Source organism: Aulostomus chinensis, chromosome 20 (genome assembly GCF_037954235.1).
Source record: "Aulostomus chinensis isolate RoL2024-O1b breed Wild chromosome 20, RoL_Achi_v1.0, whole genome shotgun sequence".
In the NCBI taxonomy this organism is placed as follows: domain Eukaryota; kingdom Metazoa; phylum Chordata; class Actinopteri; order Syngnathiformes; family Aulostomidae; genus Aulostomus; species Aulostomus chinensis.
Window position 1 is genome coordinate 25,305,216 of NC_141339.1, and position 12,838 is coordinate 25,318,053.

The 12,838-nt window shown below is 51.5% G+C and overlaps 2 protein-coding genes across 4 annotated transcripts in view; one reads left to right on the plus strand and one right to left on the minus strand.

Annotated features, from left to right (window-relative positions):
- The window catches only part of adam17b (ADAM metallopeptidase domain 17b), a 9,447-nt gene extending 6,089 nt beyond the window's left edge, over nt 1–3,358 (plus strand). Inside the window, exons 13-18 of one of the 2 annotated variants that reach the window (XM_086190300.1) lie at nt 385–488; nt 641–775; nt 879–1,009; nt 1,086–1,253; nt 1,414–1,609; nt 1,753–2,028. In XM_086190300.1, the coding sequence (XP_086046426.1) occupies nt 385–488; nt 641–775; nt 879–1,009; nt 1,086–1,253; nt 1,414–1,609; nt 1,753–1,892 (874 nt within the window). In that variant the 3' untranslated portion in view covers nt 1,893–2,028. Of the gene's footprint in view, nt 1–384; nt 489–640; nt 776–878; nt 1,010–1,085; nt 1,254–1,413; nt 1,610–1,752 lie in introns of both variants that reach the window. The other variant, XM_086190299.1, reaches the window with a different exon arrangement.
- On the minus strand, nt 2,761–12,571 carry LOC147243467 (cleavage and polyadenylation specificity factor subunit 3-like). 2 transcript variants are annotated; one of them, XM_086190301.1, is made up of 19 exons: nt 12,472–12,571; nt 11,929–12,154; nt 11,516–11,579; nt 11,328–11,425; nt 11,004–11,132; nt 9,162–9,339; nt 8,986–9,075; nt 8,695–8,845; nt 8,333–8,508; nt 7,967–8,125; nt 7,555–7,701; nt 7,155–7,307; nt 6,887–6,995; nt 4,885–4,983; nt 4,634–4,725; nt 3,592–3,679; nt 3,448–3,514; nt 3,141–3,237; nt 2,761–2,990 (listed from the first exon to the last, which is right to left on the minus strand). In XM_086190301.1, exons 2-19 carry the CDS (start codon nt 11,997–11,999, stop codon nt 2,901–2,903), a joined length of 2,058 nt encoding a protein of 685 aa, XP_086046427.1. In that variant the 5' UTR covers nt 12,000–12,154; nt 12,472–12,571; the 3' UTR covers nt 2,761–2,900. The 2 variants fall into 2 exon arrangements, with proteins under 2 accessions (XP_086046427.1, XP_086046428.1); XM_086190302.1 differs by having other exon boundaries at nt 11,929–12,137; nt 12,472–12,487.
- Between the last annotated feature and the right edge of the window lie 267 nt (nt 12,572–12,838).

Sequence of the window (12,838 nt, forward strand, 5' to 3'; positions counted from 1 at the left end):
CCATGTGAGGCTGTGAGGTCATTTCCTGTCACGCTCACTTTTCTAAATTAGACGATTTCTTCTTCTTCACTTGTGTAGCAGCAGCAGCTACGCTCACATGCACGCCAACATTCCGCCATTATTTCCATCATGACAATATTCCACGCTGGCGTGGTGTCACGGTTGAATTATCAGATGGAGGGTTTTATAGACATGTGTACAGAATATTGGGTGGTCACCTGGAGGCGGGGTTAGAGAACCTTGCGTCACATGACCTCAGCTATTTACAGTCAGATGTGTTAATGTGCTAGCTTGATGCTACCCTACTAACAGGCAGCGGGTAATAATGAGGATACTGGCGGTTGTGGTAGATGTGGTGGGTGATGGCGTCTTGGCTGTGTCCAGTGACAGGAACAGTGCCTGCTGTAAAAACTGCCAGTTCGAGGCCAAAGGGGAGGTGTGCCAGGAGCCCATCAACGCCACCTGTAAAGGACGCTCCTACTGCACAGGTCAGCACAGGTCACAGCCGTTCAGGATTTGTCAGGTCTGTCGTCGGGGCAAAAGTGCTGCTCAATGCTAGTTTTCTGAATGGAATTCTGATTGACCGGACAGCAGAAAGGCGTCGGGCCTGAAAAGTGACTTAGTCTACTTGTTTCATCAGGCAGCAGTAAGGAGTGCCCGCCGCCAGAGAACGCGCCAGATAAAACAGTTTGTCTGGACCGTGGCGAGTGCCGGGACGGTGAGTGTATTCCCTTCTGCCAGGCTGTGCTGAAGCTGCAGCCGTGCGCCTGCAACGGTAAGCGACTGCTGACAGAGGCGGGAAACTAAATGTCATCGGGGTGCATTTGGAATCCTTGTTTTGTTTTGTTTTTTACCTTCCGTCCATTTTCGTCTCCTAGAAACCAACTCGTCGTGTAAAGTCTGCTGCCGCAGCAGTGGTGGTGTTTGTGCGCCCTACCAGGATGCAAGAGGCCACTTCCTGTTCCTACGTAAAGGCAAGCCCTGCACGGTGGGCTTTTGTGACGGAGCGGTAAGATGGCGGAGTCCAGTGTTGCGTGCAGGAGTTCAGGTTATGGTCAGGAAGGTTAATGTGCACCTCTTGGCAGGGGAAGTGCATGAAGCAGGTGCAGGACGTGGTCGAGCGTCTGTGGGACTTCATCGACAAGCTGGACATCAACACTTTTGGGAAGTTCCTGGCTGACAACATCGTGGGCTCGGTGGTGGCGTTCTCACTGCTCTTCTGGGTTCCCTTCAGCATCCTGGTCCACTGCGTGGTGAGTCTCACCTGCCATTATCGCACTCTGAACAGAAGAACCGTTCATGTCACAACCATACACATGAAGGCCACAAGCTACTCGCCGAGGCGACGCCCCCATCGGTGCAGGGTCACACCTTTGTTTTCATGTTGAGTTCTTCTGGTTTTGTCTGTTTCAGGACAAGAAGCTGGACCAACAGTACGAACAGACCACCAAGTCGCTCTTCTTCCCCAGCGTGAGTACCCCTCTCCTCCTGTGTCAGTGGATGTTTATGCTCCTCCCTCAGACAGCGGCTGAGTTCACACCAATGTCACGACGCCGCAGACGTCAGCCACTGATGTCATCAGGAAGTCCATGTCGACTTAGCTCAGTAGGTTTGTTGTTGCCATTCCACAGTCCTGAGCCTCGGGGGCAGTGATTGCCTTCTGTGTCAGCAGCTGAAACACTGTTCCAGTTAATGACCATCAATATGGCGTCTGCTTCGCTGTTTGATGTTGTTTCTTGTGTTTTCTCCCAGAATGCCGAGCTCCTGAGCAGCCTGGAATCTGCATCCGTTCGCATCTTCAAACCTCCGAACTTCTCTGCCACATCCACCACCCCACGTTTCCAGCCATCCGACCCCCAACAGACCATCGCATCTCTGGTCTCAAACTCTGACCCCACCCTTACCACTGGCCACACCCATATGGACAGCCCCCGCATGGCAACCATTGAAGAAGATCCCAGCTTTGACTCTCACCTGAATGAGGAGGTGCTGCAGGAGGCGTTCAGCCGGCCCAGGGGCTCAGCATCACGCTCCTTTGAAGACCTGACAGAGAAAAGCAGGGCGGGTCACTGCGAGAAGGCGTTGCTGCTCCGACTGCAGCGGCAGCATCAGATTGACAGCAAGGAGACGCAGTGCTGAGCATTGCTGTGTGTGTGTGTGTGTGTACGCAGCTGCGCACACTTCAGGTTGTAGATGTTATATTTCATCTACCATGAACTTTGAGAAAGTGGGCGTAGCTTCAGAGCAGTGAAGCCATTCGTGCCTTAGAGCTGCATTCTGTCTTCTGGCCAGCAGGAGGTGCCAGACCACCTGATGTTAGTGGTTCCGATGCGTGCACCCCCCCCCCCAAAAAAATCAGGCATCTTCCTTCACGCTCTTCTTTCCTTCGTGGTCACATGACTCAACTTTTATCACCATCTGTTAGTTATGGCCTAATCCCGCTGTTGATCACATGACCTCCTTGGCTGTGGTAACCAATCAGTGGTGAGAGCATGGCTGGAGCAGGAGGGCGTTTCCTCAGACTAAATGTTTTGTCTTGAATGTCTTTATTTCAGCATCTGTTGGGTGTCCCTGTTTTTATTGGCGCTCTTCTGGTTTCAGTCTGATGATTCAACCGTCAAAGGTCAATGACTTACCAACCGCGTTCATGTCATTCTGTCCAAACGCTGCTGAGCAATAAAGTTATGATTCTTAATGTCCCGTGATGAACATTTGTCCTTACACTTGTCAGTTGATCTCTAAAGAAACAGGAAGTCAGACGTTAAATGTTTATTCTGATCTGTAAACATTTTTCAAAATGATTCAAGTATGAAAGTGATCCACTGAGATCCCTCGGGGATCCCATTTCCAACAGTCATCTTTGTTAAAAAGGCAACAAATGACAGAGTGGCAGCAGCCAATCAGAAGGCAGGCGTCAGGGCATCATACAGACGATGGACAGCGACCTCAACCATTTCCCTCAGAGACTCGTCCTCCGCACACATGACAGCCTGCCAACAAGGTCAGAGGTCACCATGCAGGTAGAGTTTTATATTGAACTACGGAGCTCCGCCCCCTGTGATTGCCAGCTTACTACCTAAAATACAGAGTTAGCGTAGCATGACGATGTCACGGAGTCCACTGGAGGAGGATGTACTCACTCTGGTCTCCGGGTCCACTGACACAGAGGCACCGTCCACCGTCACCATCAGGTTCTTACTGTCGCTGAAGTTCACACAGTCGCCTCCGAACATGTCGCTGCGTGCACACACACACGCACAAACATTGTGGTTGTTGTGAAAGTCTGCATCATGCCAACGATTCGCCATTTGAAACAGACTGTCAGATTGTTTCAGTTGCTCTGCTGAAGGTTGGTTTATTTTGTGGGCAACGCCATGTGGGTGGAGCCTGTGGAATAAATTAAGACCGTGTGTGTGTGTGTGTGTGTGTGTGTGTGTGTGGACTGACTGCAGCATCAGCTCCAGCCGCTCCATGAACACCTCCATCTCAAACGTTTCTCTTCTGCCTTCAACGACTGAAACAGACGAATGTTAGTTGGACTGTTCAGTTTTGGTCAACAATCGAACGGTGGCGTGTGTTGTGTTGACTGACACTTCTGGGCGTTTGGGTTTGACTGGACCTCCAGCACCACCGTGGTGATAGCGTCGGCGTACATGTCGTTGAGCGGGTTAGCCGTCCACTGAGGAGACATTTAAACATTTCAGTTGATTATTTGTCTCATTGTTGACATGGATGTTGTCTCGAGAGGACGTCAGACATGGCGTCACACACGTGTGCTTCCTGTAGCCTGAGACGCCTCCGGACATCATATCACCTGTTACCGTCAGTTACTTTGATGTCGGTGAGGCACCTTGCAGGCAACAAGCTAGGCTACAGTAAAAACACTGGTTACCATCATGTATGACATCACACCTGTGACAGCGACGTGCTCCGGTCAATGAGCTCACAGTTCAGCTGCTCATCTTGCCCATGCACTCATTTTAGCCTCGTTTTCTTTCTATTTTGTGAAACCCTCCCTCTTCCGTATTTAGAACCTCCGTAACCCTCCTGTGCTCTGACGCTGGTGACCTCAGAGGCGCCACGAGCTCTGGAGGACACTGACGTGAGCGTTCATGACTCACAAACCTGAGGGTTAGAGCTTTGACTACCAACTTCATCATATGAATACAATTCAAATATCAAACAACTACCACTCAAATGAATATTCAAAGTCGTTATGTGTAAATGCGTTTGCTTGAATGTTGTTTTCAATTCAGATTCCAAGGCTTTTTCACAACTGGTGAAGTCTTGAGTGGCGAGCTCATCAGCAAGGCTGTTGTGGTCATGTGGGCTTCGGCAGGCAACGTTAGCGTCGCAGTTAGCGCCTATTTTGAATTTTGTGCAGCCCCAGGCAAGGAGGTCCAAATTTACACGCCTGATAATTTTAAAAGCATCATGTGGCGTTACTTTGGGTTCCCAGAGGTTCAGAGGAAATCACAGGTTGGGACAAAACCATTATTCACTGCATGGAAATGTGATTTAGTTCCTGTGGAGGCCAAGAAATCCTCCTATTGCAGCCTGTGGAAGCTGCACATGGGGGAGGGGGGGGGGGAGAGAGAGAGAGAGAGAGAGAGAGAGAGAGAGAGAGAGAGACCTCCAGCAGCACCATCCCGGCCTCGTGAACCAGCGTGATGCTCTTAAAGACCCTAATTGTGATCTTCTCAGCTTCCACCTGCTCCACATCCCCTGAACACACAGACACACACACAAGGTTAATCTGGAATTTGACGGTTTTCTGACGCTGCAACGCCAGTATGTCATTTGTCGCTAAGACGCCGAAGAAGGGTCAGAGGTCACGTTTTCTGCTGTCCAAAGTGCAGGGACGTATGAGGCACTTTGACTCACCAGCAAGGCTGCGCAGCTGACTGACCAGTAGCGAGATGGGTCCGGTGTAGGGGAGCGCCTGAGTCTGTGTCACCGTGCCCATACACAGATCTGTGTATTCTGAAATCACACGCAGGAAGTCAGGAAGAGTTCAGGAAGTGAACATGTGCGTCACTTTCAGCAACCCAGGTCTGTTTAAGAGCAGAAATGAAGCCGTCACGAGCTAACGTCAATGTTAGCATTTAGCATGGAAAGGTGAAAACTTAACATTAGTAACGTCAATAAACGGAGGAGAAAAATCTAAATCTGTGACATCATCAACCTCAAGAAAATGAGCTCTAATGACTCCATCATTTACAAAATGGCGGTGTTGAGTGTACGGTGCTCATCTTAGGGCGCCATCAGGTCCCAGACCTCAGGTGAAGAAGCAGCAGGTGTCAGGAAAACCAACTCCAAATAAACAGCTTGATTGATTTAAGTCAGCAGCTCCAAGATGAGCAGCTACTGCTGCTGCTGGAGGCTCCAGACCTGGAGAGGCTCCAGCTGCTCACGTCCCCGTCTGTCCATCAGTCTCTCCTCCTTTCTCTCTGTCTTTATCTCTGTCCCTCTCTTTCCTTCTGTCTCTCTGTCTTCCTCCATTCTCTGTCTTTGTCTCTGTCCATCAGTCTCCCCTCCTTTCTCTCCCTTTTATCTCTGTCCCTCTCTTTCCTTCTGTCTCTCTGTCTTCCTCCATTCTCTGTCTTTGTCTCTGTCCATCAGTCTCCCCTCCTTTCTCTCTCTTTCCTTCTGTCCCTCTCTTTCCTTCTGTCTCTCTGTCTTCCTCCACTCTCTGTCTTTGTCTCTGTCCATCAGTCTCCCCTCCTTTCTCTCCCTCTTTATCTCTGTCCCTCTCTCTCCTTCTGTCTCTCTGTCTTCCTCCATTCTCTGTCTTTGTCTCTGTCCATCAGTCTCTCCTCCTTTCTCTCTCTTTCCTTCTGTCTCTCTGTCTTCCTCCATTCTCTGTTTTTGTCTCTGTCCATCAGTCTCCCCTCCTTTCTCTCCCTCTTTATCTCTGTCCCTCTCTTTCCTTCTGTCTCTCTGTCTTCCTCCATTCTCTGTCTTTGTCTCTGTCCATCAGTCTCCCCTCCTTTCTCTCTCTCTTTCCTTCTGTCTCTCTGTCTTCCTCCACTCTCTGTCTTTGTCTCTGTCCATCAGTCTCCCCTCCTTTCTCTCCCTCTTTATCTCTGTCCCTCTCTCTCCTTCTGTCTCTCTGTCTTCCTCCATTCTCTGTCTTTGTCTCTGTCCATCAGTCTCTCCTCCTTTCTCTCTCTCTTTCTCTCTGTCCCTCTCTTTCCTTCTGTCTCTCTGTCCTCCTCCATTCTCTGTCTTTGTCTCTGTCCATCAGTCCCTCCTCCTTTCTCTCTCTCTTTATCTCTGTCCCTCTCTTTCCTTCTATCTCTCTGTCCTCCTCCATTCTCTGTCTTTGTCTCTGTCCTGCTCTCCTGCTCTCTCTCCGTCCCCACTGATCCTGGATCTGCTCCACCTTCCTGCTGGTAAAGGAAGGTTCTGGTGGCTGCTGTTGCAGGATGTGCTGCTGATGGAGAATTGTTGGGTGGAGGTTCATTGAAGGAGGGAGGTGCTGGACCTGCTCTACTTGGACAGAGTCAGGACAGAACTTTGGTTGGGACTTGGAGCCACACTGATAAACCTGACTTGACTCCTGCTGCTGCACACGTTTACTACATACATAAAGATTATGGACATGTTGATCTCTGATCACCTACTAACATGCTGCTATGCTTCAATGCTCAGCTCTGCTAGGAAGAGAGAGGCGTTACCACGGTAACCAGATGAATGGATGAATGAAACGGTTTCACCTGAGGTCTCAGATCAACACCCTATGAGCACCGCTCCCAATTGTCCAGATTCCCTGCTCTGAGACTGACAGACATTTAAGGTCATCAGATGATGTCACTCTTCTCAGGCTCATGTCCTCACAGAAACAGACATGCGCACACACACAGACACACACACAGACACTGACCGGAGAGGTCAGAGGGCGTCAGAATGTGATAGTTGAAGTTCCGTTTCACAAGGATCCCAGAGACCCGCTGACCCTGAGCACACTTCCTGTCTGCCAGGGAACCCATCACCTGCAGCAAAGCATGCTGGGAGTTAAGGGCCAACATGTCGATCCAGGCACCAATGTTTGTGTCAGACGTGTTTGCTCAAATCTCACTGAACGTTCCTGCTCTTTCTCCCTCATGGAGACACTTGCGTTCATACAATAACAAGGAAGAACTGAGTAGAACCTTGGCCAGTTTCTCTCCTCTGAAGTTGAGCGTGACAGCCTCGGTGTTTCGTGGGTTGTGGACTTCGATGTGAACCTCATCGTTGTCTTCATACTCACGGATCAGCGCCGCCTTCAGGCGGGCCATTTCGTTCTGCTCGCCGTGGACCAGGATCTGGGCACAGGACAGAGACCACGTCATGAAGCAGTAGACCAACAGGTAGAAACTAATGCTAATGCTAACATTTGTTTGACAATTTGCTGCATAAAACCCTCAACGTGCCAAAGGAACCAGCTGCCTGTTTTACGGTCATGACATCATCTCTGCGTGAGATGCTACGCCCTGATCGTGAGTGCTAATATATGTCTGCCAATGGAGGTCGAGTAGGACGTGATAGGCAGCGGTGGGGTCATGTGATTACCACGTGAGGAGGTTTGAGCGCTCGGATGAACTCGCTGGTCTGCTGGTAGTCAGTGTGCGCTGAGAAGGAGATGTAGTCCACCGACATCTTGAGAGGAAGCTTCTGACCCGACATGGTGGTGATCTCATCAGGCTCTGTCATGATGTGCTGACACACACACACACACACACACACACACACACACACACACACACACACACACACACACACACACTCACTAAGAACCCCACCCAACCAAGTCTGATCGAACTTTCTGTTTGATCTGGTAATTGTCAAATGTTATTAGCTTGTTGTCATGGCAACAGACCTGACAAATCATGACTTCATACTTTGTACAAATTGCCATCTCAATATTGTTACTTCAGCATCATCATGAGTCGGTGTGAGTCACAGATGGAGGAGCGGCGGTCACCTTGGCAAGAGTTCCCTCCACACAGTACCCAGCGATGATGACGCCATTCCTCTTGTCTGTGCACCAGCTCTCGAACAACTCCCGGGACAAGCCGCTCTGCATCATCCCAGGGGACGCCATCACCACGCTGGGGCCGATGTCATCAAAGTGGTCCATGCTCTGACACGCACATTCAAACTATGAGACATTTTCGGCTCTACCCAGATGCACCACACCGCCGACTAGTCACGACAGCGTTTCATCTACCGTAGGTTGACCTCTGACCTCATCAGTTCTCTGAGTCCAAGTGAACATTTTTACCAAATGTGAAGGAATATGACAAGAATGTGGCAGACATGTTCAATGGGAGGGGCGGAGCCAACTGACCTTCAGGTTGCTGATGTGCTTGAAGACGAAGGGGTTGTTGACGTTGATGGCCTTGCGGATCTTGTCATTCATGGCGTTGATGTAGGTCTGGTAGACGGCCATGCACTTCCTGGCCAGAGACGAGGCGTAGTAGATGGGGATGTCGTGGAGCTCTGGGTGGTTCTGCCAGTACTCATCTGAGTCGCACACGCACACGCACACGCACTTCACTTGAGTTTTGTGCATCTTTTCCATCCTGATGTCATCATGCTCCACATTACAAAATTTCTTGTAACTAAACTAAGCTGTCGTCTCCGTGACAACTTGGGTCTGATGAAAGGACTCCCATTGTGATGTCACAAGTGCGTCGTGAGTTGTCTCACCCAGGATGAGCAGCAGCTCCTGCGCTCGCCCCAGAGCGAAGACGGGGATCAGGCAGCGGCCCTCGCGGTTCACAATGTCGTGGACGGTGTTGCAGAAGCGAGCTTCCCTCTCCTCCCTCTTCTCGTGGATGTGAGTCCCGTAGGTCGACTCCTGATGGAGCCACAGACGCAGATTCATGGTCACTTCAAGGCTCCTATCAGCTGATCTACTAACTAGTGATGTCATCTGAAACAATGTCATGATGACAAATACGTGTTGTGCTGTGAGGGGGAGAAAGACAGAATACTGACGGTGATGAGGATGTCAGGTTTGACGCTGGGGATCTCCGCCGCCATCAGGTGTCTGTCCTCCTGGCGAGAGAAATCTCCTGTGTACAACAACTACACACACACACGGATCCTTACACACAACGACCCACAGGACATGAATACACAAATTAACATCATCACAGGCCCCAGAGGCTCACCTTGACTCCGGCGATCTCAATCATGAACATGGCCGCCCCCAGGACGTGGCCAGCATGGTAACACCAAAACTTGATGCCGGCAACTTCCTTCACCTCGTGGAAGTTGATGGTCTCGATCTTCTCCATGCTCTCCTCCAGGTCCGTCTCCGTGTACAGCATGTCGTCGGCCGAGATGTTACTACGGCAACAGAAGCACGTGGTTGGAGGGTCATCTGATAGCACCCCTACCTGACTGGGATGTGGCCCTACCTGACTGGGATGTGGCCCTACCTGACACGGATGTGGCCCTACCTGACTGGGATGTGGCTCCTACCTGACACGGATGTGGCCCTACCTGACTGGGATGTGGCCCTACCTGACACGGATGTGGCTCCTACCTGACTGGGATGTGGCTCCTACCTGACTGGGATGTGGCCCTACCTGACTGGGATGTGGCCCTACCTGACTGGGATGTGGCTCCTACCTGACTGGGATGTGGCCCTACCTGACTGGGATGTGGCCCTACCTGACTGGGATGTGGCCCTACCTGACACGGATGTGGCCCTACCTGACACGGATGTGGCTCCTACCTGACTGGGATGTGGCTCCTACCTGACACGGATGTGGCCCTACCTGACACGGATGTGGCTCCTACCTGACTGGGATGTGGCTCCTACCTGACTGGGATGTGGCTCCTACCTGACTGGGATGTGGCCCTACCTGACTGGGATGTGGCCCTACCTGACTGGGATGTGGCTCCTACCTGACTGGGATGTGGCCCTACCTGACTGGGATGTGGCCCTACCTGACACGGATGTGGCCCTACCTGACACGGATGTGGCCCTACCTGACTGGGATGTGGCCCTACCTGACACGGATGTGGCTCCTACCTGACTGGGATGTGGCCCTACCTGACTGGGATGTGGCCCTACCTGACACGGATGTGGCTCCTACCTGACTGGGATGTGGCCCTACCTGACTGGGATGTGGCCCTACCTGACACGGATGTGGCTCCTACCTGACTGGGATGTGGCCCTACCTGACTGGGATGTGGCCCTACCTGACTGGGATGTGGCCCTACCTGACTGGGATGTGGCCCTACCTGACACGGATGTGGCTCCTACCTGACTGGGATGTGGCCCTACCTGACACGGATGTGGCTCCTACCTGACTGGGATGTGGCCCTACCTGACTGGGATGTGGCCCTACCTGACACGGATGTGGCCCTACCTGACTGGGATGTGGCCCTACCTGACACGGATGTGGCCCTACCTGACACGGATGTGGCCCTACCTGACTGGGATGTGGCCCTACCTGACTGGGATGTGGCCCTACCTGACTGGGATGTGGCCCTACCTGACTGGGATGTGGCCCTACCTGACTGGGATGTGGCCCTACCTGACACGGATGTGGCCCTACCTGACTGGGATGTGGCCCTACCTGACTGGGATGTGGCCCTACCTGACACGGATGTGGCCCTACCTGACTGGGATGTGGCCCTACCTGACTGGGATGTGGCCCTACCTGACACGGATGTGGCCCTACCTGACTGGGATGTGGCCCTACCTGACACGGATGTGGCTCCTACCTGACTGGGATGTGGCCCTACCTGACTGGGATGTGGCCCTACCTGACTGGGATGTGGCCCTACCTGACACGGATGTGGCTCCTACCTGACTGGGATGTGGCCCTACCTGACTGGGATGTGGCCCTACCTGACACGGATGTGGCTCCTACCTGACTGGGATGTGGCCCTACCTGACTGGGATGTGGCCCTACCTGACTGGGATGTGGCCCTACCTGACACGGATGTGGCCCTACCTGACTGGGATGTGGCCCTACCTGACACGGATGTGGCCCTACCTGACTTTGACATAGTCCGACAGCAGCCAGCGGTATATGGCCTTGGTGGCATGGGTCATGAAGGTGCGTCCCTTGAAGCTGGTCTTCTGCAGGAACCAAGGAAGAGCTCCACAGTGGTCCAGGTGGAAGCTGAGGGAGGAGGGCGGAGCTGCAGTCTGTCCAAAGGTTACGGCGTTTGCGTGTTTGAATCAGTAACAGGAGCTACAGCAAAGCTATTAAAAATCACAACCCTGTGAGCAAACGTGTTATGATGTGGGTTGTTCAGATTGACTGACTTCACCCTTCAAGTCGTGTGTGAACCAAGTTAATGAGAAATGAACCGACTGGCTGATGAGCAGCAGGTCGATCTCTGCCGGGTCGATCAGGTCGATGTAGGGCAGCGCGTCCATCCCCTCCAGGCCCGGATGGATTCCACAGTCCAGCTGCACACACACACACGCACCCCGCATCACCACACACGTAGCCACGGTAACAGCATGTCACATGTAATGATGGAACAAAAACGCCCTTACCATGATCTTTCTACCCTTAAACTCCAGGATGATGCAGGACCGCCCGACCTCCTGACCTGCCCCCCTGGACACACACACACATATCCGCTCAGGCGATAGCCTCACTCAGGTTCACTCTGACAACAAGCTCAACTCTCCTTCGTAAATTTTGTTCCACGTTCATGGGCATAAAAAAGGAGCCACGTGCTTCACAACCACGTAAACATCAAATGGAGTCTTGACTGAAACCCAACACTCGCGTGCAGTGATAATTCGCTACACACGAAGCACGTGGCTCCGAGTTACTATTGGGTGAGCCAGGTACCACGAACCGGCCGGGAACCGCTCACCAGCCGGAACTGGCCAGGGACCACGAACTGGTTTGTTTGTGATGTGTTCATGGGAACCGTTGGCCGAGAATTGTTGGAACTCACAGCGGGCAGATGAGCAGCTGGTCACTTTCCTCCGCCGGGACGCTGACGTCACATTTACGTTTGGCGGCCATGTTTCCTCCGATAAGCTGATCAATCTTGTTCGAAGTCACAGCAGCTGATCGCTCCGGCTTCCTTCGCTACTCTGCGACGCGCGTGTCCATCGCAAGTTTTGCTCCGGTGACTTCCGGTTGATGCTGGAAATGTCCGTACTGCACAAGTTGTCGAACTTTGGTTCCGTGTGGAAGAAAGTAAAACTACTGACTACAAATACAACGCCCGTATGAAGTACTACTAGTAAAGTACTATTGGCAAAATACAGTCAGTTAAAGTCATAGTGTTGTTCCTTTGACTAATTTAATGCGTTTAAAAGAGCACAAATACAACTTATCTGACATGCGAAAATTAATTTAAAGATATTAATATAACAGTTCATCAATTCAGTTTAGTTTGAAGTATTCAATACAAACTGAGCTGGTACGTTGAGCTTGTTGAAGTACTCAATACCGTCTGTTCCAGAAACGACGTCTCTGGGAAGCTTCTTACCTTGCAGTTTCTCCACGCAGCTTCTCAACAGTCTGGCCCAAAGCAGACCAACGGGCTCAGACGAGCCCGGACAACTACGCTTTTCATTGTGTGCCACAACGCCCCCTCTCGACAGATTGGCACCACAAGTGGTACAGAGGTGAATCAATTAAATTAATTCATCCAACTGTTGCCAAGGAAACTTCCTCTTTTGACTGAAGCATTATTTATTCACAACTTTTGCATTCTTTAAGTTATCACTCTTCTTTTGATAACTTTTCATCCACACTGTAAAACCCTTGTGTGCCAAATTAGCCTCAACAGCTTTAGGGGAGTTGGAAAATGAAGGTTAAGTGAGTTTTGCAGCGTTGTGAAAAAAACAAATGTC

Coding starts and splice junctions, on each gene's coding strand:
- LOC147243467 (XM_086190301.1), bottom strand. CDS start 11,999: ATGGCCGCCAAACGTAAATGTGACGTCAGCGTCCCGGCGGAGGAAAGT. Junction 8,846..8,985: donor AACCTGACATCCTCATCACC/GTCAGTATTCTG, acceptor TGGCTCCATCAG/GAGTCGACCTACGGGACTCA. Junction 3,238..3,447: donor CGGCTGGAGCTGATGCTGCA/GTCAGTCCACAC, acceptor GTGTGCACGCAG/CGACATGTTCGGAGGCGACT.